The following is a 26365-nucleotide window of genomic DNA, read 5'->3' as shown; positions in this document are numbered from 1 at the left end:
AATTTTAGAAAAATAAGTATAATATATAATGTACCATTTCTATCATCTATCGTTGTTTGGGTCAATCTTAGGGTATGTTCACACAGAGTTTTTTGCAAGCGGATTTTGACGCGAAATCCTCCTCAAAATTCATTTGCAAAAATACCTCCCATTCATTTCAATGGAAGTAACTCACAGTTTTTTTCCTGCTAGCGATGTTTTTCAGCTAGTGGAAAAAAAATGTGACATGATCGACATGATGAGCGAGCGGCTGCGGCTCTAGACTCCCCTCCTGATTAGGCCCATTCATGCACTGCATCGCCATCCCGTCGCGGCTAGACGCACGAAAAGCCACATAGCGGCCGCCACATGAACTAATCCTTATGATGCTTCTTGAAAAGACCTGTAAATTTCTCTTACACGGTGCTTTCTCCTGACCTACACTATAAAATGAACGTAGCACTTTGTGCCTGGAGTTGATGCACTAAATTCCACAACTTGTTAGTAGAAGGTTTTGATTTAGAAAATACTTGTAAGCCAAAGTTACTTAAAAAGTGTGGACATTTGGCTGTGTCATTTTTGATTTTTAATGGAACTGTTTTTGAGTTTTTTTGTTTCATGTTCATTATCTTTCGAGATAGAGTTGCATAACTAGAGGTCTTTGAACACCCAGTGTCTATTTTGCTGCAGTTCTTCCTTATCTGCCTTCAATAAGATAAAGACTTGAGATGTCGTATATGAAAGTAAATCTAAAAACTCTAATGTTACTTACGCTGGGTTCACACCAGTGTCTGGTCTCCGTTCTCAGGTTTCCGTCTTCTGCAGACAGAAGACGGAAACCTGTCAGACTGTGTCCGGCCGTGAGCGCCGATGAGCGTTTTGTGCTCTCCATGGTGAAACCGTTTTTTTTTTAAATGGATACAAAGTCCTGCATGTCCAACTTTGTGTCCAGTTAAAAAACATAGGTTTAGCTGCGGAGAGCACAAAATGCGCTCACGGCCGGACACTTTTCAAACCCATTCATTTGACTGATAGGATCCCTTTAATCATATTGGTTTTCTATGATTTCTTGCCTGCTTATTCCAATAAAGTATATGTTTTTTAGTGTTCCTGTGTTTTTGAAAATGTCCCACTTTGTTTGTGTTCCTGTCACTTTGAGGACATTGTCCTAGTTTATGCTGCTAAATTCCTCTCTCAGTTGATGAAAATTGGCTTTCTTGAAAGTTTTGTGTTTTTGTACTTCCTCTCCTGAGCATTTCTTTAAATATCAATATATATATATATCAATATATATCTATATCTATATATATATATATATATATATATATACTTAACGAATTTAACCCCTTAAAAAAATCCAAAACTTGGAGTCACCATATTTGGACACTCGTAACTTTTTTACATTTCCGTGTACTGGGATGCATAAGGCGTCTTTTTTTTTATTTATTTATTTTTATGTAGATTGTGAGCCCCACATAGAGCTCACAATGTACTTTTTTTTTTTTTTTTTCCCTATCAGTATGTCTTTGGAATATGGTATGGAAATCCATGCAAACACAGGGAGAACATACAAACTTCTTGGTTTTTTTTTGTTTTTTTTCTTTGCCTTTGGCAGGATTTGAACACCAGGACTCCAGCGCTGCAGTGCTGACCACTGAGCCACCATGTGGCCCCCTCATAAGGCGTCTTTTTTGTGGAGCCAGTTGTACTTTTTAGTCATACTATTTAGTCATACCAGGGAATGTCTGATGCTTTGATTTTTTTTTCTTCAAAATTTTATGGGAGGCGAGATGTCAAAAATATCAGTGGTTAGGTTCTTTTGATGTGTTTTCCTGTTATAGTGTTCACTGTCTGCAAAAAAATATTATTATATGTTTGTAGACTGAACATATATAATTTGTTTATGTTTGCTTTGTTTTATTTATTTTTATTTCAAATCTAGGGAGAACTTTTATGGGGGGTTTTTAAGTTTTTTTTTATATTTTTTTTAAACTTTGTAATTCACTTTTTTTTATCACTTAGTTTTTAAAGCTGCTCTCAGATGCGCTGACTTCTTTTGAATTCAATAGCGCCAGTGGGTCTTTTATGATACTAGCAATGGTGGTCCCACTAAAATCTATCCCTGTGCTGTGATTGGCCAATAGGAGCATTATGTTAATCTAGTCACCATGAGAGCATTATACACTGTTTAAGCCAATTCAAGGTGTGAATCATACTGAACTTGTTCGACCCAAAATGAATCGGAGACCTGGAACAACCAGACCTGAAACTAAACAAATCCAGAGGGATTCACCCATCTGTTCTCTTTACTAACAGGAAGTAAAATGGGTTAATAAAAGTATATTGCAAAAAATGTTCACCAAATAAAAGTAAAGTAAAAAGCGAAACAACACACTTTAATATCTTCAAATAATGAGTGCCATGAGGGTATCTCATTAAATGCAAGGATTAGATTATTGCTCAGATGTTTGGGCTCATTTATATTCACTATATACTCTTATCTGTTCAACTAGCAAAAAGGAAATACCGTATTTTTCGGACTATAAGACGCACTTTTTTTCCCCCAAATTTGGGGGGAAAAGAAGGGTGCGTCTTATAGGCCGAATGTGGCGCCTGGCACCCGCCGTAATAGAGAGGCGGAAGCCGGCAAGTGATAGACGCCATTACAGGTGCCGGGGCCTGAGACATCGCTGCCCTGCCCTGCATGAAGCCAGCAGCAGGGGCGATGCTATTCCGCTCCTCCGTCCCCCCGCCGCTGGCTTCATGCAGAGCAGGGCAGCGATGTCTCAGGCCCCGGCGTCTATCCCTCCCCGGCATCCGCCTCTCTAGTACAGCGGATGCCGGGTCAGTATCAGCGGCCCCTTCTCCCCCGGGGCCGGTCCCCACCGGTAACGTACCTGTAAAGATGCAGGCCGGCTCCTGCGCGGTGATATCGCAGGAGCCGACCTGTTCGGGTGAGAGCCGGGAGCCTAATGAGGCTCCCAGGCCTGTCACTGCTGTATTAGTATTACGGCTGGTCTCTATGACCAGCCGTAATACTAATACACAGAATGTCCCATAGACGGCAATACAGTTGTATTGCCGTCTATGGGACTTGCGATCAAGTGACCGCAGGTTCAAGCCCCGGGGGGGGGGGAATAAAATAGTAAAAAAAAAAAAGCTTTAAAAATATATAATAAAAATATGAAATAAATAAAAGTTCTAAATCACCTCCTGTCCCTAGAATATATATATAAAAGTAGAAAATCATATATCATAAACCACCGGGGTTTTTTTTCAATAAAAGGTGATCTAAGCAATAGATATTCCCCAAAATGGTATAACTAAAAAGTACTTCTGGACCCGCAAAAAAAAACACTCTATGCATCCCCATACAGCTGCAGGGTCACCTGTCAATGTGGCCTTGCAGCTGTTGCAAAACTACAACTCCCATATATTAAATATTTTACCAGTTTTTGCTTCAAAATTTTTTTTCCCTATTTTCTTCCTCTAAAACCTAGGTGCGTCTTATAGTCCGAAAAATACGGTACGTTAGTGGGAAACATTTTTTTAGCAGGTTGTAAGCTTTTTTCTGGCTTGTTATGACAATACGTCGATTTCTTCTGTCACCACTGACATTGAACAATGGATCCTCTAGACGTAAATTTATTAGATAGTTTGGAAAATATGAAATGTATTTACAAGCTCCTGCATATAGAGTACCAAGGTTGCACAAGATTTATTCAGATGGCAGATGACTGATATGTACGGTGACAATCTTATGTACAGTGCTTGAAAATATGTAGGAGCTACATAAGCGACAGGAAATTGTTGTGTAGAAGGAATGAACTGCAGAGCTAACCTCTAGTTGCAAAAATCATTTAATGGGGTATTCCGACATCAAGGATCCTATCAGAGACTTAAACCGGGATTTTGTTGAATGGTGCCAGCGGAATCACCTCAGGATTAATGCTGGGAAGACCAAGGAGATGGTGGTGGACTTTAGTAAACAACTCACTAATGAAATGGCAGATAAAAACTAACTTTTATTGATATACATTAAAAATGAAGATAAAGATCCTGGATCAATTTAAAAAGATTAAGTAACCTCCCTGTATACACAAAAAGGAACGCACAAACACAGCCTATAATCCTTTGTTCACACTTCCCAGTAGTGAGTGTCTGGGTGTCAGTATGTCTTTGTATCAAATTATAACACACTATATATTTCCAAAATGTGTGCTATATAAGGGAGGAACAACCACCAATAAATTCACGTGGAGGGGTGGATTTATAGGTATTCAAATCCCACGGTGGGACTGTTAAATGATTATTTTATGCTACTACTTTATGTAAATTCAAGAGCTTTCCTAAATGCATTGCTTTAGCAATGCTGCTTCATTTGCCTCATATGTGAAATTATTCCTCCCATTGTTTTCACATCTTGTCAAGACACCCGGCCTGCTATCTGATCTTAGGTCAACGCAGTCCTGTAACTACCGCCATAGCAACAGAGGCAGCTGCCACAGGGCCCGGGACATTAGGGGCCCGGTGACAGCCGCTACCACTGCTATCATTATACTCTGGGGTCTTTTTGAACCCCTGAGTATAATGATCGGCGGCCCGGGAGAGGTAAGCAGGGCCGGCGTTGGGGGGGGGGGGGGCGAACTTGGCTATTGCCCAGGGCCCCAGCACTTGCAGGGGCCCCCTGTTGGTGGAATACTTTCCCTATTAATATAGGGAAAGTATGTGTCTGAAGCTGCAGTAACGGCTGATACACAGGAGCCAATGCAAGAGCTGTAGGTCTGGCTCCACTCAGCGCTCTCAGGACGCTTTCTCTCCCCCCCCCCCCCTCCTTTTCTCTGGCTGTTCTCTGCCCACAATGAGAGGGCTGAGGAGAGCCCAGGAGGCGGGGCTAATCCCTATACAGAAAATGGACCCCTGCCAAGCTCCTGCTGTCCTGCACACAAGAGAAGGAGCAGAAGAAGCTCCAGGAAAGTGACACTGAAAAAAGAAACACAGTTACACAGGACATACTGGGGTTACTATGCTTATTAATATCAGGCATTTGGGGTGATTAATTTTGTTTTAGTAACTCCATGTGCCTCATATTAATAGCAATTAACCCCATCATGATCCTCACATTAACCCCTGTGTGCCTCACCATAAGTTACTAATATGTGAGACATATGGGGGTAGTAATAATAATAATAATAATAATACATTTTATTTATATAGCGCCAACATATTCCGCAGCGCTGTACAATTTATAGGGTTCAGATACAGACATACATAACAAAGAACGTCATTTCACACAATGGGACTGAGGGCCCTGCTCAAAAGAGCTTACAATCTATGAGGTAGAGGGGGTGACACAAGAGGTAGCAGGGGCGGCATTGCTTATACAGTGTTCAGACAATTTTGTGCATTAGGAATTGTGATAGGCTTGTCTGAAAAGATGCGTCTTTAGTTTGCGTTTGAAGCTGTAGAAGTTGGGAGTTAATCTTATTGTCCGGGGTAGAGCATTCCAGAGAAGTGGTGCAGCTCGGGAAAAGTCTTGTATACGAGCGTGGGAGGTTCTGATAATAGAGGATGTAAGTGTTAGGTCATTGAGTGAGCGGAGAGCACGGGTTGGGTGGTAGACAGAGATGAGGGAAGAAATGTAGGGAGGTGCGGCATTATGGAGAGCCTTGTGGATGAGAGTGATAACTTTATATTTTATTCTATAATGAATAGGCAGCCAATGTAACGACTGGCACAGACCGGAGGCATCGCTGTAGCGTCTAGCCTGATAGATGAGCCTGGCTGCTGCATTCAGAATAGATTGTAGAGGAGAGAGTTTAGTGAGGGGAAGACCGATTAGTAAGGAATTACAGTAGTCAAGGCGAGAATGAATCAGAGAGACAATAAGTGTCTTTAGTGTATCTCTGGTAAGGAAAGGGCGTATTCTGGAGATGTTTTTGAGGTGGAGGTGACATGAACGTGCGAGTGATTCAATATGGGGGGTGAAGGAAAGGTCTGCGTCAAATATGACACCAAGGCAGCGGGCATGCTGCCTAGGAGTTATAGTAAGGCCTGAGACTGCAATGGATATATCAGGGACAGATCTATTAGATGGTGGAAACAGTAGTAGTTCAGTCTTAGAGAGATTTAGTTTCAGATAGAGCGAGGACATGATATTAGAGACAGCAGAGAGACAGTCACTGGTGTTCTGTATGAGTGCAGGGGTGATGTCACGGGAAGATGTGTATAATTGGGTGTCATCAGCATAAAGATGGTACCTGAAGCCAAATCTGGCGATGGTTTGTCCAATGGGGGCTGTGTAGAGAGAAAAGAGCAGGGGGCCGAGGACCGAGCCCTGAGGAACCCCAACAGCAAGGGAAAGAGGGGAGGAAACAGAGCCCGCAAATGATACACTGAAAGTGCGGTCTGAGAGATAAGAGGAGAACCAAGGAGAGCGCAGTGTCATTGAGGCCGACTGAGCGGAGCATAGTGAGGAGAAGTTGATGGTCAACAGTGTCAAAAGCTGCAGAGAGGTCCAGAAGAATAAGAAGAGAGAAGTCACCATTGGATTTAGCCTTTAGTAGATCATTAGAAACTTTTGTGAGAGCTGTTTCAGTAGAGTGCAGAGCGCAGAAACCAGATTGTAAGGGGTCAAGCAGAGAGTTAGCAGAGAGATAACGGATTAACCGAGAATAAACCAGGCGTTCCAAAAGTTTAGAGATGAAGGGGAGGTTAGAGACGGGTCGATAGTTAGCAGCACAGGATGGGTCCAGGGAGGGTTTTTTCAGTAGCGGGATTATAACAGCATGCTTGAAGGAGGATGGGAAGATTCCAGAAGAGAGAGAGAGGTTAAATATTTTAGTAAGGTAAGTAGTGACAGCAGGGGACAGAGATTGGAGAAGGTGTGAGGGGAAGGGGTCACTACTGCAGGTTGTGGGGCGAGATGAAGAAAGTAGCTGGGAGACTTCCTCTTCTGTGACAGGTTCAAAAGATGAGAATGGACAGTCTAAAGTGCGGCTGGTGAGGGGATCAGTACTATCGTAGGTGTGGGAGTCAATGCCACCTGGGGCTTGGGCAGTAATTTCCTGACGGATCTTATCAATTTTATCATGGAAATACATGGCCAGGTCATCAGCACTAAGGTCTGTGAATGGCGTCTGCACCTTGGGTGTGAGTAAGGAGTGAAAGGTTTCAAAAAGCCTTTTAGGGTTGCTGGAGAGAGAAGAGATGAGGGCGGTGAAATAGTCTTGTTTGGCGAGGTAAAGGGCAGAGCTATATGTTTTAAGCATAAACTTGAAGTGGAGGAAATCTGCAGGTGAGCGTGATTTTCTCCAGAGACGTTCGGCACACCTAGAGCAGCGCAGAAGAAATCGTGTCTGTGGCGTGTGCCAGGGTTGCTGCCTCCTATGTGGGACTTTACGAGTGGAGGGGGGAGCAACCTCATCCAATGCATTTTTGAGGGTTTCATTATAGTGACTGGTGGCCAGATTGGGACAGGAGATTGAAGAGATGGGGGACAGGGAGGACTGTAGAGTATCTGAGAGGTGCTGGGTGTCAATAGCACGCAAGTTCCTATATGTGTGATGGGTAGGGGCGTCTTGTGAAGGGGAGAGAGCACTGATGGTGAGAGATAGAAGATTGTGGTCAGAAAGCGGCAGAGAAGAGTTAGAAAATTTAGAGACTGTGAGGAGTCGATGGAAGACTAGATCAATCGTGTTACCGTCTATATGTGTGGCGGAGGAAGAACATTGTGAGAGACCAAGAGAAGTGGTTAATGAGATAAACTGTGAGGCAGCCGGGGAGTGAGGGGGGGCAATAGGGATGTTAAAGTCACCCATGATGAGGGTAGGAATGTCACTGATAATAATAATAATAATAATAAATTTTATTTATATAGCGCCAACATATTCCACAGCACTGTACAATTTGTAGGGTTCAAATACAGACAGAAAGATACATTACAAAGAAAGTCATTTCACACATGGGACTGAGTATAATGAAGATACTTTATTATTACCTCCATGTCTCTCACATATCAGTAACTCTTATGTGAGGTACACAAGGATTAATGTGAGGGACATGATAGGGTTAACTGCTATTAATATGAGGCACATGGACTTACTAAATTGTAATGCACATGACCAGACTTTTTATTAACAATTGTCCTGGTCAGTCGGTGACTTGACAGTATTTAGTCCTGTAGGGGCCACTATGGGGCATAATACTGTGTGCAGGAGCCACTATGGGGTATAATACTGTGTGGAGGGGCCACTGAGGGACATAATAGTGTGTGCAGGGGCCTCTAAGGGACATAATACTGTGTGCAGGGCCCTCTAAGGGACATATTAGTGTTTGCAGGGGCCACTATCGGTATAATACTGTGTGCAGGGGCCACTATGGGGCATAATAGTGCGCACAGGTATGCGTAGGAGGGGCTCGGTCGAGATATTCCGTGTTGGGGGGGGCCCCCATATCCAAAGTTCGCCACAGGGCCCCACCATTCCTAGTTACGCCACTGGGTCAGAGGATGTGGCTCACTCACTGCTACCTGGAGCTGTTATTTATTGCTGATAAAGACTCAGACAGTGGCTTTTATATTTTATAACACTGAGTTTTCTGTCAGTTATGGGAGCAAGTTTTTTTTTCTTCAAACCTGTGTAATGTAATATACATTTACTGTACATATTAGTTGATCTATATTATTATATATTTCTAGTAATCATAATAAATCATTTCTCATTGTAAATTCAACATACTCCTTAGTGTAAGGATAAGGACCTTCACCCACGGCCACATCACTCTCCTCCCTTATTGTTCTCACATAGTAATAGGCTAAGAAGATGATGCTGAGTAGTGCTGGGCAGCCAGGATTAGTGCTGGGAACCAAGAGCCTTGTGGTGCTCCAGAGTTTGCCTCATTGAACTTCCAGTCTCCTTTACATTTGAATAAACATTGTTTTTTTTCTGGCATAAAAAGCCATCATTTATGGGAAAAAGGGATGTTGGAATGTGTGCTAGAGATAATGAATTGTCAACAATCATAGCTGGACACATGTTTTTTTTTGTGGAAACTCAACTGAAGAAAACAGGTTTCTTGATTCAAGTATATTTCTTTTAAAGAGCACTTTTTACCATTTCCACCAATTCAAGTTCTTAGCATCTGTAAATAGACATCATTCCACTGATTCCAGCACAGATGGAATATTTAGCTCCCACCAATCCTGACAAACAAGTGCAATGAGTTGTGGTGCCTGGTGTGTTATATCAAGTCTGTAATGTCAGAAGTGCAGTGTCTGACTGAGAGGCGTGACTCAGAGCTCAAGTCAGAGGCAGCCAGTGTCAGAGCTCAGAATCACACCCTTCCCTGCTCCTGCCCTATTGACATTACAGAGTCTAAATAGCATATCAAGTACCAAAAGTAACAGCATTCATTGCTCAGGAAGATTGGGTGCTAGAGAAAAAATTCCTATACTATAAGAACAGGACTTGGTTAGAGGTGGTAAAATGTCCTCTTTAAAGGAGTATTCCCATGTACATAATCATATCTATATTTATAGATAATTAAAAGTTACACATTTTTGCAACTATAAGTAGTTAAAAATTCTGCAGAGTTTTAAAGATTTTCTCTAACTTTCTTAGTGGTGACAGTCTGTTATCTTGATTGGTTGCCAATGGATACGACCACAAATGCAGAAACTTTCTATGGTCTGGGACTTGTTAAAAACCCAGCCATGACTTTATGATTGTAGCTGGGTTATCAGGCAGGGACACTACATGTATCAGAAGATATCCCGGCCACAATAAGGAAATCATGGCTGATTTTATGGGCTCAGAAAAATTCTACATTCATGGTCATATCCACTGGAAACCAATGAAGACAACAGTCTGTGACTGGAAATATTTAGAGAAAATCTTTAAAACTCTGCAAAATGTTTAAGTACTTATATTTGCAAAAATGTTTAACTTTTAATTATTTACAAGTTTATAAATGGTTATGTACATGGGAATACCCCTTTAAATGTCTGTTAACTGCAAAAATAACACCATTGAAGGTTTATTGTTAAGACATAAAACAGAATAAAGTAATAGGCAGAACAGGGAACATACTGTCTTTATATCTCATGAGTTTCTCCACTTCTCTCAGATGTTTTGTCACATGATGATGCTGATGATTAGTATTGCTGTTACTATTATTAATAATTATTGTTATTATTATTTTATAGATTATTTTTTATATATTTCTGCCAATAGAGTCTATTAATTCCTTTATGTGGAAGAGCACAACTTTTAGATTTGTGAGTGCTAGACAAATGCTTCAAGTTTTCTTACATGAAATGCTATTGTTGTGGTACCAATCTGACATTCCTGTTTTCTTTGTTGTGTCCAGGATTACTGAGTCTCAAAGTCAGCAGGACAGGCTGCAGATAATAGCGGTGAGTGCTATGTGTTTTGATATATGATAATGTTTCTGTTACAGTTCTGCCTTTCATAATTGTTGGCGTAGTTACACCTTGTAGCCTGCAGGTGTCACTGCTGCTTTTCTTGTTCATGATCAGTAAATCTAACTCTCATGGATTTTAATTGTACTTACTGCAAATACTTAAAGGGATTCTACCACTAAAACACATTTTTTTCTAGTTAACACGTCGGAATAGCCTTTAAAAAGGCTATTCGTCTCCTACCTGTGGAAGTGCTCTCCGCCGCGCCGTTCGTTCAAAATACCAGTTTGTACCGGTATGCTAATTGGTTCTCTCGCAGCGATGGGGGCATCCCCATCGCAGGAGCAGCGATGGGGGCGTCCCCATTGCAGCTCGAAAACCGACCGCAGCGCTGCCTCTCTGGTCTTCGGTGTCCTCCCCTTGCTTCTTCAGCGTCTGTCGGACGCCTGCGCAGTACGCTCTGTTCGGCGAAGATTGCCGAACGTACTGCGCATGCGCGAAATTGCGGTCCCAGCCATAGTGCGGGCACTGCAATTTCGCGCATGCGCAGTACTTATAATCATTGTCACATTGAAGTTAGAAGAATTTTTCAACCAACACTTACATATACTTGTAAATAACCACTGAGTTGGTAAACACCGCCCTCGCCATCACCATCGAACTTTCAGGTGAATGAAAACAGTTATAAACATTCTAGCACCTAGCAGACACTACTCTTTCCCAGTATGAACCCTGGTGCTGGAGATATCAGTACCAGTCCTATTTATCCTTACAACTCAACAGATGCCCTGCAGATGAAGGTCCATGGTGGACCGAAACGCTCGGGAACGAGTGATTATGAAGATAATCTTGTTTCCCTTAGTCCTAACAGCGGCACAATGTGGGGTATTTCTGCCCCTGTGTGCTGGTAGGACAGGCGGATATTTAATTAGCCAATCAAATGCGTGGCAGGCCCTATAAGAGGGCACAAGAACCTCCCCTCTGCGTGTAAATACAAAAGTACCTCCATTACATTTATATACAGTTTTATACATAAGATATGATTCCCAGGGTGGGAAATCTTGTGCCGCTGTTAGGACTAAGGGAAACAAGATTATCTTCATAATCACTCGTTCCCTGTCGTCCTCAACAGCGGCACAATGTGGGGATATAGCAAGCAGGTCCCCAAGATGGGTGGGACAAACCCATGACCGAACTTAAACTGGTCTGGGCAAAGGCAGTGGAATCTGCCACTTGGTCCTTCAGGCGGTAATGCCGAATGAAGGTGGATTCAGATGCCCAAGAGGCAGCTGCATATATTTGGTACACAGACAAAGCACTTCTTTCTGCCCGTGAAGTGGACACTGCCCTGGTTGAATGGGCATGAAGGAAAGATGGAGCCGACAGCCCTTGGCCGGTATAGGCGACTCTAATAGTCTCGGTAACCCACCGGGATATTGTAGCTTTGGCGGCTTTGGCGCCCTTGTTTTTCCCCGTGTAGCTGACCAACAGGTTATCAGTCCACCTAAAGGGGCGAGTGCGCTGCAAGTAGATCTGCAGGCATCTAACCACATCCAGCTTGTGCCATCTTTCTTCTTCAGCAGAAGAAGGGAACGGAAAAAATACTGGAAGGGAAATCAGTTGGTTCCTGTTTACAGCAGATGGCACCTTGGGACGAAACCCAGGGAGGAACCTAAGCTGTACATGGTCAGAGAAAAAGGTGGTATATGGCTCCTCAGTGGACAAAGCTTGTAGTTCACTAACGCGTTTGGCAGGTGTGACTGCCAATAGCAGCGCCATTTTGCCGGTTAGCGACTTGAGGGAGACCTCTTCCAGAGGTTCAAATGGCTGGCCACATAGGGCGTTCAGGACCGTAATAAGGTCCCATTGGTGGACAGGGGTGTTTACCACCGGTCTCAGCCTAGTTGCCCCTTTAATAAAGGTGCTCACTAAAGGATCCTGAGACAAACGCCTCCCCAGATAGGCGGACAGGGCCGCTACGTGTACCTTGAGTGTGGCCGCAGCAAGACCTCTGTCTAGTCCGTCTTGAAGGAAGTCCAGGATCGCCTCCGTAGGGGGATCGGTGGAGTCCACTTGATGCTGCAGACAGCAGGCATTAAAGATGTTACCTATTCGACGGTAGTTCCTGTTAGTCGAATCTGCTCTGGCGCTGGATAGGGTCTTCAAGACGGCTTGTGACAGTCCTCTATTTCTCAATAGGGACTGGTCAACCTCCAGGCTGTCAGGTTGAGTCTCCTCAGATCCTGGCATCTCAGCTCTCCTTGGGTTACCAGGTCTGGGAGTGGGGGAAGCCTCCAATATATGCCCTGACTCATTTGTATGAGCTGAGCAAACCAAGCCCTTTTTGGCCAGAACGGGATTATGGCTATTCCCGAGGCTTGGTCCTGTCTTATTTTTATCAATACTTTCGGTATGATTGGAATTGGAGGGAAAATGTAAAACAGCCTGAACCTCCATGGGATGGACAGGGCATCCACCGCCAAGGGATTGTCCTCCTGGTACAGAGAGCAGAAGGTCCCCACCTTGGCGTTGAGTCGGGTAGCCATAAGATCGACCTCCAGGAGACCCCATCTCTGGACGATCTGTTGAAATACGTCTGGATTGAGAGACCATTCTCCTGATACGGTAATACCCTGACTCAGCTGATCCGCTACTATGTTCAGGGAGCCCTTTATGTGAACAGCGGATAACTGGACCAGATTCTTCTCCGCCTAGGCAAATATGAGATTCGTCTCTCTCAGCAAGGTTGGTGACCTGGTGCCCCCTTGTTTGTTTATATAGACTACCACCGTCATATTGTCTGACCGGTTTTTGACAGACTTGCCTTTCAATTCTGGGGCAAAGTGTACTAGAGCCAGGTACACTGCTCTGAGTTCCTTGAGATTGGATGACCCCAGCTCCGGACATCTCCATCGTCCTTGTACAGTTTTGTCTTGACAATGGGCTCCCCATCCCCACTGGGATGCATCTGTTGTCAACAGGGTCCACACTGTCGGGACCGTGGACCTTCCGTCTTTCAGGTGTATCCACCATCTGAGGGAAAGACGGGTAGCGGGAGAAAGGCAGATCTTCTTGTGCAATCCCCGTGGAGACCTGTTCCAGGTTCTCAACACTTCCATCTGCAGGGGACGCAAATGCCATAAAGCCCAAGGCACCGCCCTGGCCGAGGATGACATCAGGCCCAGGACTCTCATGGCGGTCCGGATGGTTACCTGCCGAGTGCGCAATAGGAATCGTGCACTGGCTTGGATTCTTTCCTTCCTTGGACTGGAGAGGAAGATCTGCATCGCTTCTGAATCCACTATAAATCCGAGGAATTTTCTTCAGGTGGATGGAACGATTTCGGACTTCTCCCAATTGATAATCCTAACTCCTGTAGGAAGTTGATGGCAAGGTTGAGCTGCTGGAGGAGGGCAGCAGGAGACTGAGCTTTCAGTAGCCAGTCGTCTAGATAAGGGACGATGAAAAGACCCTGAAGTCTGAGGGCCGCGGCGACCGGAGAAATCACCTTGGTGAATACCAGTGGGGCGGATGTGATGCCGAATGGCAGAGCTGTGAATTGATAGTGCTCCCTGTGGCCGGCCATAGGGACAGCAATCCTGAGGAACTTCCTGTGGAAATGAGCAATGGGGACATGTAGATAGGCGTCCTTCAAATCGAGGGTAACCATCACCTCTCCTGGCTGAAGAAACACAGCCACGGAATCCACGGTTTCCATTCGAAATGACCTCTTCCTGATAAACCGATTGAGGTACCTCAGATCTATTATCATCCTCCAGCCCCCAGTGAACTTGGGGACCAGAAAGACGGGGGAGTAGACTCCCAGACCGAGGTCTGAGGCTGGTACCTTCTCCAGGGCGCCCTTGGTAACATATTCGGCAACCAAGGCTTCTAGACTGGCCTGCTGAGAAGGTGGAAGAGTTTGGGTGGAAACGAACCGATCTGGAGGTGGAAGATGAAAGTCGATGTGATACCCGTGTTGTATGATCTTCAACACCCATGGGTCTTGGATATGGGTGAACCATGCTCTGGAAAAGGAGGAAAGACGTCCTCCCACAGGAAGGGGGGCCACAGGGAGCTGCCCCACGTCAAAACTCAGGCTTCCTCTTGGTGTCCTCCTTGGAAGCGCCACGACCAGCTCCCCTAGGGCGATATCTAAAACGCCGTTGTTGGGAAGGGCGTCTATAATTAGAGGAAGAACCTCTGCCTCTAGAGGGAGCACGTCTGCCCCTGGATGCTTGAGGTAGGGACCTTCCCCTACCTTCAGCTAATCCCTCCATAATGGCGTCTAAGCTTTGGCCAGACACCCTTCCCGGCTCAAAGGGGAGAGCACAGAGTGCTGCTTTAGACGCAAAATCTGTCCGCCAAGGCTTTAGCCAAAGGGGTCTACGGGCCGCAGTAGACAACGCCATAGATTTGGCGGAGATTTTTAATTGATGGCAGGAGGATTCCGCCAAATAATCTGCAGCCCTATGAACTCTTTTCATAGAGGCCAGAATCTCATCTCTGTCTACGCCCAAGTCTATATCCCGCTCCAAGGCGGCTAAGCGGTTGCGCAAAAAGTCACCAACCTTAGAGGAGGCTATGGCCACAGAGGCTTGCGCGGAGGAAGCTGAGTAGACCTTCTGAGTAGAACCCTGGTGCCCTTGGAAGATTTGAACCATCTTCCAAGGGCACCAGGGTTCTGCGGGACAGCTTTTCTACGGCCAAATCCACCTTCGGGGGAGGCCCCCAGGAATCCCACTGGGTAGTGTTAACAGGAAACAAACTCTTGAAGATCCTGGAAAGCGAATGTCCTTTCTCTGGCTGTTTCCACTGCTGCGCCATAAGGTCGGTCAGCGTGGCTTCCGCATGGAAGGCAATATGTCCCCCAGAGGCAGACGTGGAGGCTTCCCCGTCAACATCTCGGCCCACTGTAGACCGAATGGACTTCAGCAGCCTGCCCGTTTGTTCATAATGGAACGCAGTTCTGCTGGAATAACTGAGTCGTCCTCGGAGGAATCATCCTCTGCCACCCGCAGGTGTTACAAGGGGGGGGGAGAGACGAGGAACGGAGCTCAGAGCATGGTCTCCTGGTGAGCTGAGACAAGGTGCAATGGATCCCTTTGAGGGAATCATCCTGCAAAACAAAAAGGAGAGTACAAGCAAGGGAAAAACTATTTACCCAAGCGATGCCCAAACTCACCATCTCCTTGACCCATGCCATCATATCTCTGGGAGAGGGCTCCACAGGTGGAGGACCTCTGTACCCGCGACAACGGGCTCACTCATAGCCTGAAAATAGGCAAGTTATAGGACCAGTAGTACCCCGCAGGGCACAACCTTTCAAGCCGCTACCTACCATCAGGGAGCGGTGTGTCGCAATCGAAGCAGGAAAGATGTTTCGTCTTGGAAGAGGTTTTCCTCCTACCATCCCCAGGAGGGGTAGTAGAGGATGACATATCCTACAGAGAGAGATAATAGACCATGCAACACTGTCACCATGACATCATACCAGCTTTTTAAAAAAAGGGTAAATCTTACCAAGTCCTGTAGACCGGACAGCGAGGTGACGGATCCCAATAAAGTTTGCAAACTGGAAAAGAGTTCAAGATCAATGAACACCACAATCGCACGCCTTCAGCAGATACTGCAGGAAGGTCTCTGACACCAGGCCAGCCAGCCTCTTAATTCTGGCCGGCTGGAAGTAGGCGGAGCCACAATCAAAGCAGGTGAGGCAACCTGCCCAGACAACTAACCCTGTAATCAGGGGTCTGCAAAGATATACATTCCCCCCCACCAAGAGGCCCTTAACACGGGCACTTACCCCCACATCTCCCCGTCTTTTCCGGCCTTTAATAAGGCCTGAATCTTCCCTGAGTGAGCGGCCGCCAGCGCCAGGCCGTTGCCATGGCGCTATGATACTTCCGGCGAAACCGGAAGTGCGTGCTTACAGCGGGGAACAGGATACACAACAGTGTGGTTCCACCCGCCGGCAGTCCGCGCGGCCACCAGAGGCGGCATGCGGAGTCCCCGGACTCTCACCAAAATGTCAGGTAAGTCACAAGGAGCAGGGGAAGCGGAGGAGAGGGGGGGCAGGGGGGATAGAGGGGGGTAGCCACACATGGCTAACAAGCACCTTCTCCCCGCAGGGCACAGAAGGTGACAAGAAAAAAACAACCGCTCAGGAGGTGAGTGATCCTGCTGAGCTTCTCTAAGAGGACACAAGTCCTCCCACCTGTCCTCTGTCCACACAGGACAGAAAAAAACACGCAGAGGGGAGGTTCTTGTGCCCTCTTATAGGGCCTGCCACGCATTTGATTGGCTAATTAAATATCCGCCTGTCCTACCAGCACACAGGGGCAGAAATACCCCACATTGTGCCGCTGTTGAGGACGACAGGGAACTGTTATTGATTACTCACTTTTTTTTTTTTTTTCCACTGTAATTTTTATTAAAGATTTTGTATACAGAAACAGAGAAGTCAAATATAATCAAAACTTCAAACAGTCAAGCGATAAAGTATAAGATAGAGGGGGAGGGAGAAGGGAGGAGGGGGCGGAGTCAGAGACCCTGAAGAATACAATAAGAGTCCCAAGGAGACCACACAGCCTGAAAGGCGTCTAGTGTATAGTTAAGAGAAGCAGTGACACAAAAAGAAAATTGTGGAGAAAAACTAATAGATCACATATTAAATCATCAGAACCAGAAAGGATGAACAATCCTCGATAATATAAAAATATATGAAATTTATTTAATAAATATAACAAGACATAAAAGAAGCAGCAGGGCAAGATGTTACAAAAACCACAGAGAATGATACAGAATATATCGCACAGGTGTATACTGCACACAGAACAAAAGGCACCAGTAATTTTTGTAAGGGTATAAATGTACTGATGGAAAGGAGATATACACCATATATGTGGTGCCCAATAATACAAATATATATTTCAAACCCCTAATGCTACCTGTAGTCATGGTGACAATAGTGACTGGTGCGGACACCCTAGTATTTCATCTTGGTCACGGGCTCCGCACCAGTCACTATTGTCACCATGACTACAGGTAGCATTTCATTAGTCTGATGTGTTTCAATCTGCACCGCTTTACCATTCTTTGTCCTATGGTGTCACTGCTAGCAACTATTGTATCTTTGATTCATTACAGACATGGGTCATAATGATTAGATTAGTGTGTGCATAGTGTTTTGTCTGCTTCAGACTATTATGGGCTTTTAGCCAGTGAGAAGTGGATACATGTTTAGGGTATTTAACCCTTTCATTCTGAATATTTAGGAATTGTATACTATCATTACTTGTATACTACTACTCCATATTGCATTTGTGTCCCGTCTCATATATGTATAGTAGTTGCTGCCCTAGTCAGACATTAGGGGTTTGAAATATATATTTGTATTATTGGGCACCACATATATGGTGTATATCTCCTTTCCATCAGTACATTTATACCCTTATAAAAATTACTGGTGCCTTTTGTTCTGTGTGCAGTATACACCTGTGCGATATATTCTGTATCATTCTCTGTGGTTTTTGTAACATCTTGCCCTGTGGCTTCTTTTATGTCTTGTTATATTTATTAAATAAATTTCATATATTTTTATATTATCGAGGATTGTTCATCCTTTCTGGTTCTGATGATTTAATATGTGATCTATTAGTTTTTCTCCACAATTTTCTTTTTGTGTGGTCTATTTTGTTCTGTGTGGAGATTCGTGGTCAATAGGATAGTTTCTTTTGGGGCAAATTCTGTTGTATAAGAGAAGCAGTGAGGAATTCCATGCCACACACAGGCTTCATTCTGGCTATAAGATCAGTTTCGGGGGGGGGGGGGGGGGGTGCCTCTTCCATTGAAATGCTATGAGAGTTTTAGCGGCTGTACAAGGTAAAGGAATTCCACGTATGTTTGCCCAGTTGTGCAGGGGGGAAGGTTAAGCAGGTAGACACAGGGATCTAATGGGACGCCCTGCAGAAAAATGGCGTCAGTAATGGATTGAACAGCAGTCCGAAAGGGGCGGATACATGAGCAATCCCAGAAAATGTGGTATAATGACCCAATTTCCGTCTGACACCGCCAGCACTGAGGAGGAATGCTAGAATTCAAAGAGTGAAGTAGTAGTCAGTCCAGCCGTGGAGGTACCCGCCCGACATAACTTCTCAAAAGCAGTGGGCGAAGAAACCTTCAGGGATCCAAACTGAGAAAAAACAAAATGTACAATCTGCTGGTAACATAGCCATTCAGACGCAGGCAAGTGCAGTTCAGAAGTCAAGTAGTCAAAGAGCCTGAACTCAAAGGATCCCCCAGAACCGCAATATGGAAAAGACCAAGTTTACTCCAGGGTCTAACCATAGCCGCTGTAAGGCCCCCGGGGAGGAGCAGGTTATACAGAAAGGAGATCATTGAGGAACATGGGGAGGCCAGGGGGAAGAGTTTGGCCCAAGTCAGCCATACAGCTCTAGTGAAACGGATGGGACCCAGAAGAGGAGCAGGGGAGGGGGTAAAGAGCGGGACCACAAAAAGGCATTAGGATGGACCGGAGCTAACCAAAGCTTCTCTATCTCAACCCACTTCGTATAGGCCTGATAAGAGGCCCAGAAAGGGATGCAACTTAGATGGGAGGCCCAGTAATAATGCACAAGATGCGGAACCGCCAACCCCCCCCTCATTTCTACCCAAAAGCATTACTGTACGGGGGATATGATGTGTCTTACCATTCCAGATAAACTGGAAAATCGACCTCTGGAGGGCGCGCAACTCTGATCGCGGGACAGCTATTGGGAGAGTTTCAAAGAAATATAGAAGTTTAGGGAGGAGGATCATTTTCACAGCCGCAATGCGTCCCAGGAGAGAAATAGGCAGGGGGCGCCATTTGTCGAGGAGAACCCCGCAAGTCGTTAAAGGGGTATTCCCACGTCGCATACTCACCAGTCTTCGTTGTTGTAAAATCTTCTGTCTTCCGGCTTTGTTGCGTCATTGGTTGGCGGGGTCACATGTGCAAAGCCAAGCGGCGAGATGCCGCTGGCCCTGCGTGCACGCTCATAGACCAGTCTAGCCTTCACAATGCGAATACAGACCCGACATCCGCCTCTCTCTATTACAGCGGGTGCCGGGTCTGTATTCGCATTGTGAAGGCTAGACTGGTCTATGAGCGTGCACGCAGGGCCAGCTGCATCTTGCCGCTTGGCTTTGCATATGTGAATACAGCTGTGCATCTGTGCCAGAGTGTAGATGCCGGCACAGATGCACAGACGCCGGCACAGATGCCTGCATCATCGCTATGCTTCTGCCCTGCATGAAGCCAGCAGCGGCAGAAGCGATGCTGTTATTCCGCTCCTCCACCCCCACCCCCACCCCCCCGCAATAGCAGCATCGCTCCTGCCGCTGCTGGCTTCATGCAGGGCAGAAGCATAGCGATGTTGCTGGCATCTGTGCTGGCGTCTAACCGTCCCCGACATCCGCCTCTCTATTACAGCGGATGCCGGGTCTGTATTGGCGGCCCCTTCCCCCCAAAGGGTAAACTACCCCCCCCTCCAGGCTCGCTCCCGTGCACTTAGCCCCTCCTCCCTCCCCCCTCAGAGCAGCTGATACATCGCTTGACTTATGATCAGATAAGTCAAGGGATATGTCCCAAAAAAATGAATAAAGTAAGATAGTGGACAAACAAAGCAGTTTTGCTGAAGCAATGTATTTAGGAAAAGTCTTACATTCACATTAACAAACATTATAGATAGGATCCTTGTGATGGGACAACCCCTTTAAATAAGCGAGGAAAATTAGCCGAGTATAAAGTGGAGTAAGAGGAGGACAACTGAATCCCCATATAGCGAAGGGAGCGAGAACGCCACTGAAAATCGAAGTTAGATTGGAGGAACTGGAGGGTTGCATTAGGGATGTTCAGAGGGAGAGCCTCAGTCTTAGTGGGATTTACTTTATAACCAGAGAGGTCACCATAAACCTTTAATTCCCGCATGAGGTTGGGAAGGGAAGTGTAGAGGTTGGTGAGAGTTAGAAGAACATCGCCACAAATAAGCTAATCTTAAAATCTCTATCCCTAACTTTCAAATATGTGAGGCCAGTGGTTCGATACACAACGCAAAAATAAGTGAAGAGAGAGAGCATCCCTGTTGGGTCCCATTGCGGATAGGAAATGGAGTGGAGGTAGAGTTAGGAAGCTTCACTACAGCAGAGGGAGGGGAATACAGAGCTCCGACTGCTGTGAGGAAGGCCCCTGAAAACCCAAATCTAGTGAGAGTAGCAGACATGAAAGACCAGTCAAGACAAAAGCCTTTTCAGCATCAAGGCTCAGAAGGAGGTCAGGGGTAGAGGAGCCACGTCTATCAAATCCACAGTCCTTCTGGTGTTGTCTCCCCCTTGACGACAAGGGACGAAACCCACCTGGTCCTTGTGGATCAATGATGGAAGCCAAGCGTTGAGCCTGTTGGCCAAAATTTTTGTGAAAAGCTTTAAATCGGCATTCAACTTGGGGCAGTAGTTACAGCATTCCTGATGATCTTTGTCAGCTTTGGGAATCAAAGTTATGTGGGAATGAAGCGTAGAGTTGGGAATAGGGTCGCCACCATGAAAGGAGGTAAATGTGAGGAAGGAGGTCAGGCCCAAAGGTTTTATAATATAGGTATGTGAGGCTTACCATTTGGGAGCCCCTTGAGGGTATCACTGATCTCCCCTTCCATGATAGGGGCATTCAAGGCTTTAACCACTGAGGCAGGGAGTTTATGGAGGGGGCAGGAGTCTAGATATGACCACAAAGCAGCATCACGGGACGAAGGGTCAGTGTCCAAGAGGGTCGGAAGGTTGTACAGTTGTATTGTATTCGAATAATAATCCTGAAACAACGAGGCTATAGCATCAGAGTAGTGCTGGAGGACTCCATGGGAGACACGGATAGCATGCGGAGTAGAGGAGACCCGTTGATCTCGCAAAGTTTTAGCCAATAGAGAGTGAGCTTTATTACCCCTTTCATAATAACGTTGGCGATTGTACAGCAGGAGGCGTTGAACATTGTGGTTCGCAAGATCACTAAGTCCAGCCCTAGCCGCAACGAGGCGGCGAAGGGTAGATATTGAAGGAAATAAAGATAGGCGAGCAGAGAGTGTCTTTATTTGGGATACCAGAGCTGCCTCCTTATATTTCCTATCCTTCTTCTGTCGAGTAGCCAACGCTATGCAATGATCTCTCATGACCACCTTGTGCGCCTCCCACAGAGTAGAGACAGAAGAGATAGAATGGGAGTTAAGAGTAAAGTATTCCTGGAGGTGGGCACAGAGGGTGTCACAGGAGGACTGGGAATGAAGGAGAGACTCATTTAATCTCCAGTGACAACGCTGGGGATGGGTCAAGGCCGAGGACTGTGACACTAAGACAAGGGTGTGGTCTGACCACGAAACGGGACCAATGTCAGCATCCGTCAGTAACCTAAGGGATAAGATTTTACCGAAGAAATAGTCTATTCTAGTATGCGTATTATGGGGATGGGAATAGAAGGTATAGGAGCGGCCAGTGGGGTTGCGCAACCGCTAGAGATCGAAATGGGAGAAAGACCTAATTAAATGGCGGAATTCCCTCGCCAGGCGAAGCTGCGGGGCAGAAGAGGGAGAACCAGACAGAGTCAGTCTATCGGAGTGTTCAGAAAAAACCAAGTTAAAATCACCACCCAACACCAGGGCCGAGCCAGAGAAGGCCCCCAATTTCCGCAGTAACCTCTTGAGGAAGGGAATTTGGGAGGAATTAAGGGCATACAAAGTAAAGAGAACAATGGGTCGGCCATGAAGGATGCCCTCAAGAATCCCATCAGGATCCAAATGTGAAGCGGAGATCGAGATCTGGCAGGAGCGGGATAGCAAAATAGCCACCCCTCCCTTCCTACGAGTATTATATGCAGAATATGCAATGGGGAAATAGGGGCGAGCAAAGTTATAATTACCCGTGTAGTCAAAGTGAGTCTCCTGGAGGAAAGCCACGTCCACCACCGGGGATCATAATTCACGGAGCACCAAACGTCGTTTAGTGTTGGAGCCCAGGCCCTTGACGTTCAGCATAACACACTTCGCCATGGTACAATGAAAAAGGAAAAGATACCAGCAGATGCAAGAGAGGGAACGTAGAAGATCTCACCCAATCCATAGGACAGGAGGCCAGCCAAGGGAGCCCAGTGGACATCTATGAAAGTTGGGAGACTCCAGATCTGAGGAAGGGAAGGAGGGAGGGGGGAGAGGAAGGGAATAAACACAAAAAAAACAGGTAATACAGCAATAACAAACTGTGTTTTGGACAGGACTAAACCTCCTGGCCAGGGGCAATTAACAATCAGAAAATCAGATATAACTAAAACAACCAAAAGGTCCCAGAAATACCCACAGCTGGGATAAGCCCTGAAAGAGGGGTAACGTGGGGGGACCATCTGTAGTCAGTCAGTATATAAACCGTAAAGGTCACGGAACAAATAAAAGAGGTGGTAAGGGAGCAGCCTTCCCACCCCGCCTGTGAAAAGAAAACAAGAGTAAAATGCAACAAATAAAGGCACACATATGGGGTTAAATATAATCAGTCAATCAGTCAGCTCTCACAAAGTAAGGGACACCACATTTCAACGGGGAAACCTAAAAACAAAAAACAGAGGGTGCAAGAGAGAGAATCAGAGCGATGCAGGTGAGTGGTCCACCTGTGGGCGCTGGGCGCCAGAGCTAGATGAAGGTAATGATCTCTTCTTCGACTTCGGTTGAGACCACACTGTAGGTAAAGGTGGAGGAGTAGGCGGGAGCTCCCAGTCGGTTAAATCCAGGGGAGAAGGCATGTCCATGGTTGAGCAGAACTGCGAGACATCTGAGAAAGAGCGCAGGGTAGCAGTGTAACCATTACACCTAGCAATTAGGGCAAAGGGGAAGCCCCAGCAGTATGGGATCCGATGGTCTTATAGCAAACGAAGTAGAGGGCGAAGGTGTCGCCTTTTCTGCAAGGTGATCCAGGATAAGTCCTGATATAGTTGTATCTTAGCCCCATCAAAATCAATGTCCTTTGTGGCTCTGGCTTTAGGATCAGTTCCTTCAAAGCAAAGTAATGTACACAGCAGATACTGTCCCTTGGAGTGGGACCAGAGCCTTTGGGACGCAGGGCTCTATGAGCGCGGTCCAGTCTGATCTTATTAGAAGGGGGCTCTTGTAGCACTGAGTTAAAGATAGCCTCCAGAGTAGCTGGTAGATCCTCCTCGTGCGTAGCCTGAGGGAGACCCTTAACACAAATGTTTTTCCTCCTGCCTCTGTTATCCAAGTCCTCTACATGACGCTGAAGATCAAGCAACAGGTGAAACTGAGACACCACAGAGTCCTGGAGATGAGATATGTATTTAAGGGTCTGGTCGTGATCATCCTCCAGAGTCTCCACACGGGAGGGCGATGTGATGAAGATCCTGCCGAAGTGTCGATATTTCAGCCCAAATTTCAGTGCGAATTTCTTTGCGGCAAGCCGCAGTAACTTCAGCTTTCAAAGAGTGAGTGAGAAATTGCAGCCACTGAGGCGGAGGAGAGGAAGATGAGGGAGCAACTATATCTTGTGGGGAGAAGCCACGGCATAAGGAGACATATGAGGGGTCGCCACAATATTCATATCAGAATCCACATCAGGGAACCAGGAAGGTGGAAGGGAAGGGGTCCCCTGAAGCAAAGGACCCAGCTCAGATTGTCTTAGAGGTACCTAAGCAGGAGAAGGAGGAGATGCAGCAGCAGTGACAGGGCCAGGGTCCATGAGGTTGAGGGAGGCCGCAGGTTCAATTCCAGGTCCATGGACTTCAGGGTCTTGAAGGGCAGGAGCTCCTGGTAAGGCAGATGGAGGTTGGAGGCCAGAGGGCAGGTTATGAGGAGCAGCAGCTTCACCCACATCATCTAGTGCTGGAGGGGTTACAGAGGAAGGCACCGCTGCCATCTTGGAATGCCTGGCCTCGGTGGAAGGGGACTCCCCGGAGGCCATAGCTGGGTCCAGAGGCCTGGGTTCCGGGAAGGCAACCGGAGGGCAGCAGCAGGCTTCAGAGCAGCGGTGGTTCCTGGAGAGAGCCGTGCTGTGGTGGGATGTGGCTGAGACGGTGGCGCGGCCTGCAAAGGATGACTCACTAATTTACTAACCCTTTGCTGTGTGATCAAGTCTTTTTATGAATATGTGAAATAAAGGTTTTTAATAAATCAATTGGCGTGCTGAAGTATTATACAATAAATTTTGTGATGGATTTTCCCAATATCTTCTGGCACCATCTTAATTGGTATAACTTCCTCCTTTGAAAAAAAAGAGTGCATATCTTATATTTTGGATTTCCCACTGTCAGAAAAGCAGGCGATGATGCTGAGCTGTAAGGTCCGCAAATGTTGCACTGAATTCCGTGCACTGTCGACTTTCCAGCGCTGTATAATACCACACATCTATGAGGGTGTGAAGAGTCCTGTTTAAAAAATTTCAGTTTGAATAGTTCCTCAACTAACACTATAAAGGATGTCTATAAATGTGGTATCCTTTTCTAAGTCCAAAAGGGCCCTCATCTGATCTGAAGAGAGGTTTTTCCTTTTTTAAAGATGTCCAGTGTCAAAAAACGAAAGGACTGATGTACTCTTGGAAATGAGGTTCAGTAAAAGAACTGGGACCTGTGAGCCTTTGACCCTCATCCCAAAGGTCCTGCAGCAGTTTCAGACCCTCAAAATCTTACTCATAAATGTCAAATTCTCTAAATTTTGAACATAAATTTAGTCCAACGTAATTTTCTAGTAAATAAGGCCAGGTCCTACAACCAGCTAAATAGGTCATAGTTGGTTGTGGGGACATAATAAGGTCCTTTAGGTAATAGTGCCTTGTTGTCACTTGACAAAATACAATTAGAAAGCTTTATAAGTTGTAGTTCATCATCAACATTAGTTAGTTCCCTCACTGCATGAACTTGACCTGTCTCATGGGTTATCAAAAGTAATTTGATGGAATCAGTCATTGACCGATCGTAGATTGGATTAATTGATCTGCACAGCCCCTTAGTAGATATTGTGTCATCTGGGGCCCCTGAGATGAGAAAAAAACAATGGATTCTTCAGTGGATTTTTTTGTTTCATTATCACCTCTCCTATCTCATTGAACCTCACTTCTATTCCTGGTTGAAGTAGTTCTTCCATTATTTCTGTTCACTGTGGTATTAGAATGTGTTGATCTATCTGTATCTGAGTTTTCAGTCAGAAGAGGGCTCAAGATCCCTTTGGAACTGAAAATGTTTCCTATTTGTAATAAACATTGTGTATTTCTCAATATTAACTTGTAAGTCCCTCCCTCTCTTGATTTATCAATACCTTCTTTTAGTATAATTGAACATTTCTTGAGGATTTCCTGCTCCTCTTCCAGGAGCAATAAGATTAGGCGTAGGGACTATTCTGTTACCTCTTTTTTCCACTGGGCACAAATGCTAGGGATTTAATTCTTTTGGCTGGCAGAAAAGGATTTCTCAACTCTTTAGGGATTTTCCTGCGGTCAAGGTATTTTTGAAGACCTTTGGCCTCTCACCATGATCTCACATAGTCACTTGTAAACCTTGGTCAGGTGTTTACATCTGTAAAGGACATTAATTCCTTTTTCGAGAAGAAAGTTTTGGCCTCTTCCAGTCATTTATCTGTATTATTGTTGTCTATAGAAATCCCGCCATTATGCAAGAATGAAAAAACAGCTATAACCACTGATTGTTTCATAGTGGTTCATAGATCCTGGAACCTGATGATTAGGATCATGATTCTTTTTTTTAGGGTGTAAAAGATTCTAACTATTAAGGGTATGATCTTCCCTTACTTGTTTACTGCTACACAAAAATAAGTGGGCGATTACTTTATTTTTAGCACCCCACACATCAACACATATATCACGTATATATCAGAGAGATACAGTATATCAGACTGCATACGCTGGTGGGCTATGAATGTCATAGTGACAGTCTAC

The 26365-nt window shown here is 45.6% G+C and overlaps 1 protein-coding gene across 2 annotated transcripts in view; it reads left to right on the top strand.

Annotated features, from left to right (window-relative positions):
- PALM (paralemmin) overlaps window positions 1–26365 on the top strand; it is a 120744-nt gene that overhangs the window by 58189 nt on the left and 36190 nt on the right. For both annotated transcript variants that reach the window (XM_075283654.1, XM_075283653.1), the window contains exon 2: window positions 10348–10393. In XM_075283654.1, the coding sequence (XP_075139755.1) occupies window positions 10348–10393 (46 nt within the window). The remainder of the gene's footprint in view (window positions 1–10347; window positions 10394–26365) is intronic.

The sequence above is a fragment of the Leptodactylus fuscus genome, chromosome 1, assembly GCF_031893055.1.
Source record: "Leptodactylus fuscus isolate aLepFus1 chromosome 1, aLepFus1.hap2, whole genome shotgun sequence".
Lineage (NCBI taxonomy): Eukaryota > Metazoa > Chordata > Amphibia > Anura > Leptodactylidae > Leptodactylus > Leptodactylus fuscus.
This window is presented reverse-complemented; position numbering and strand designations above follow the sequence as displayed.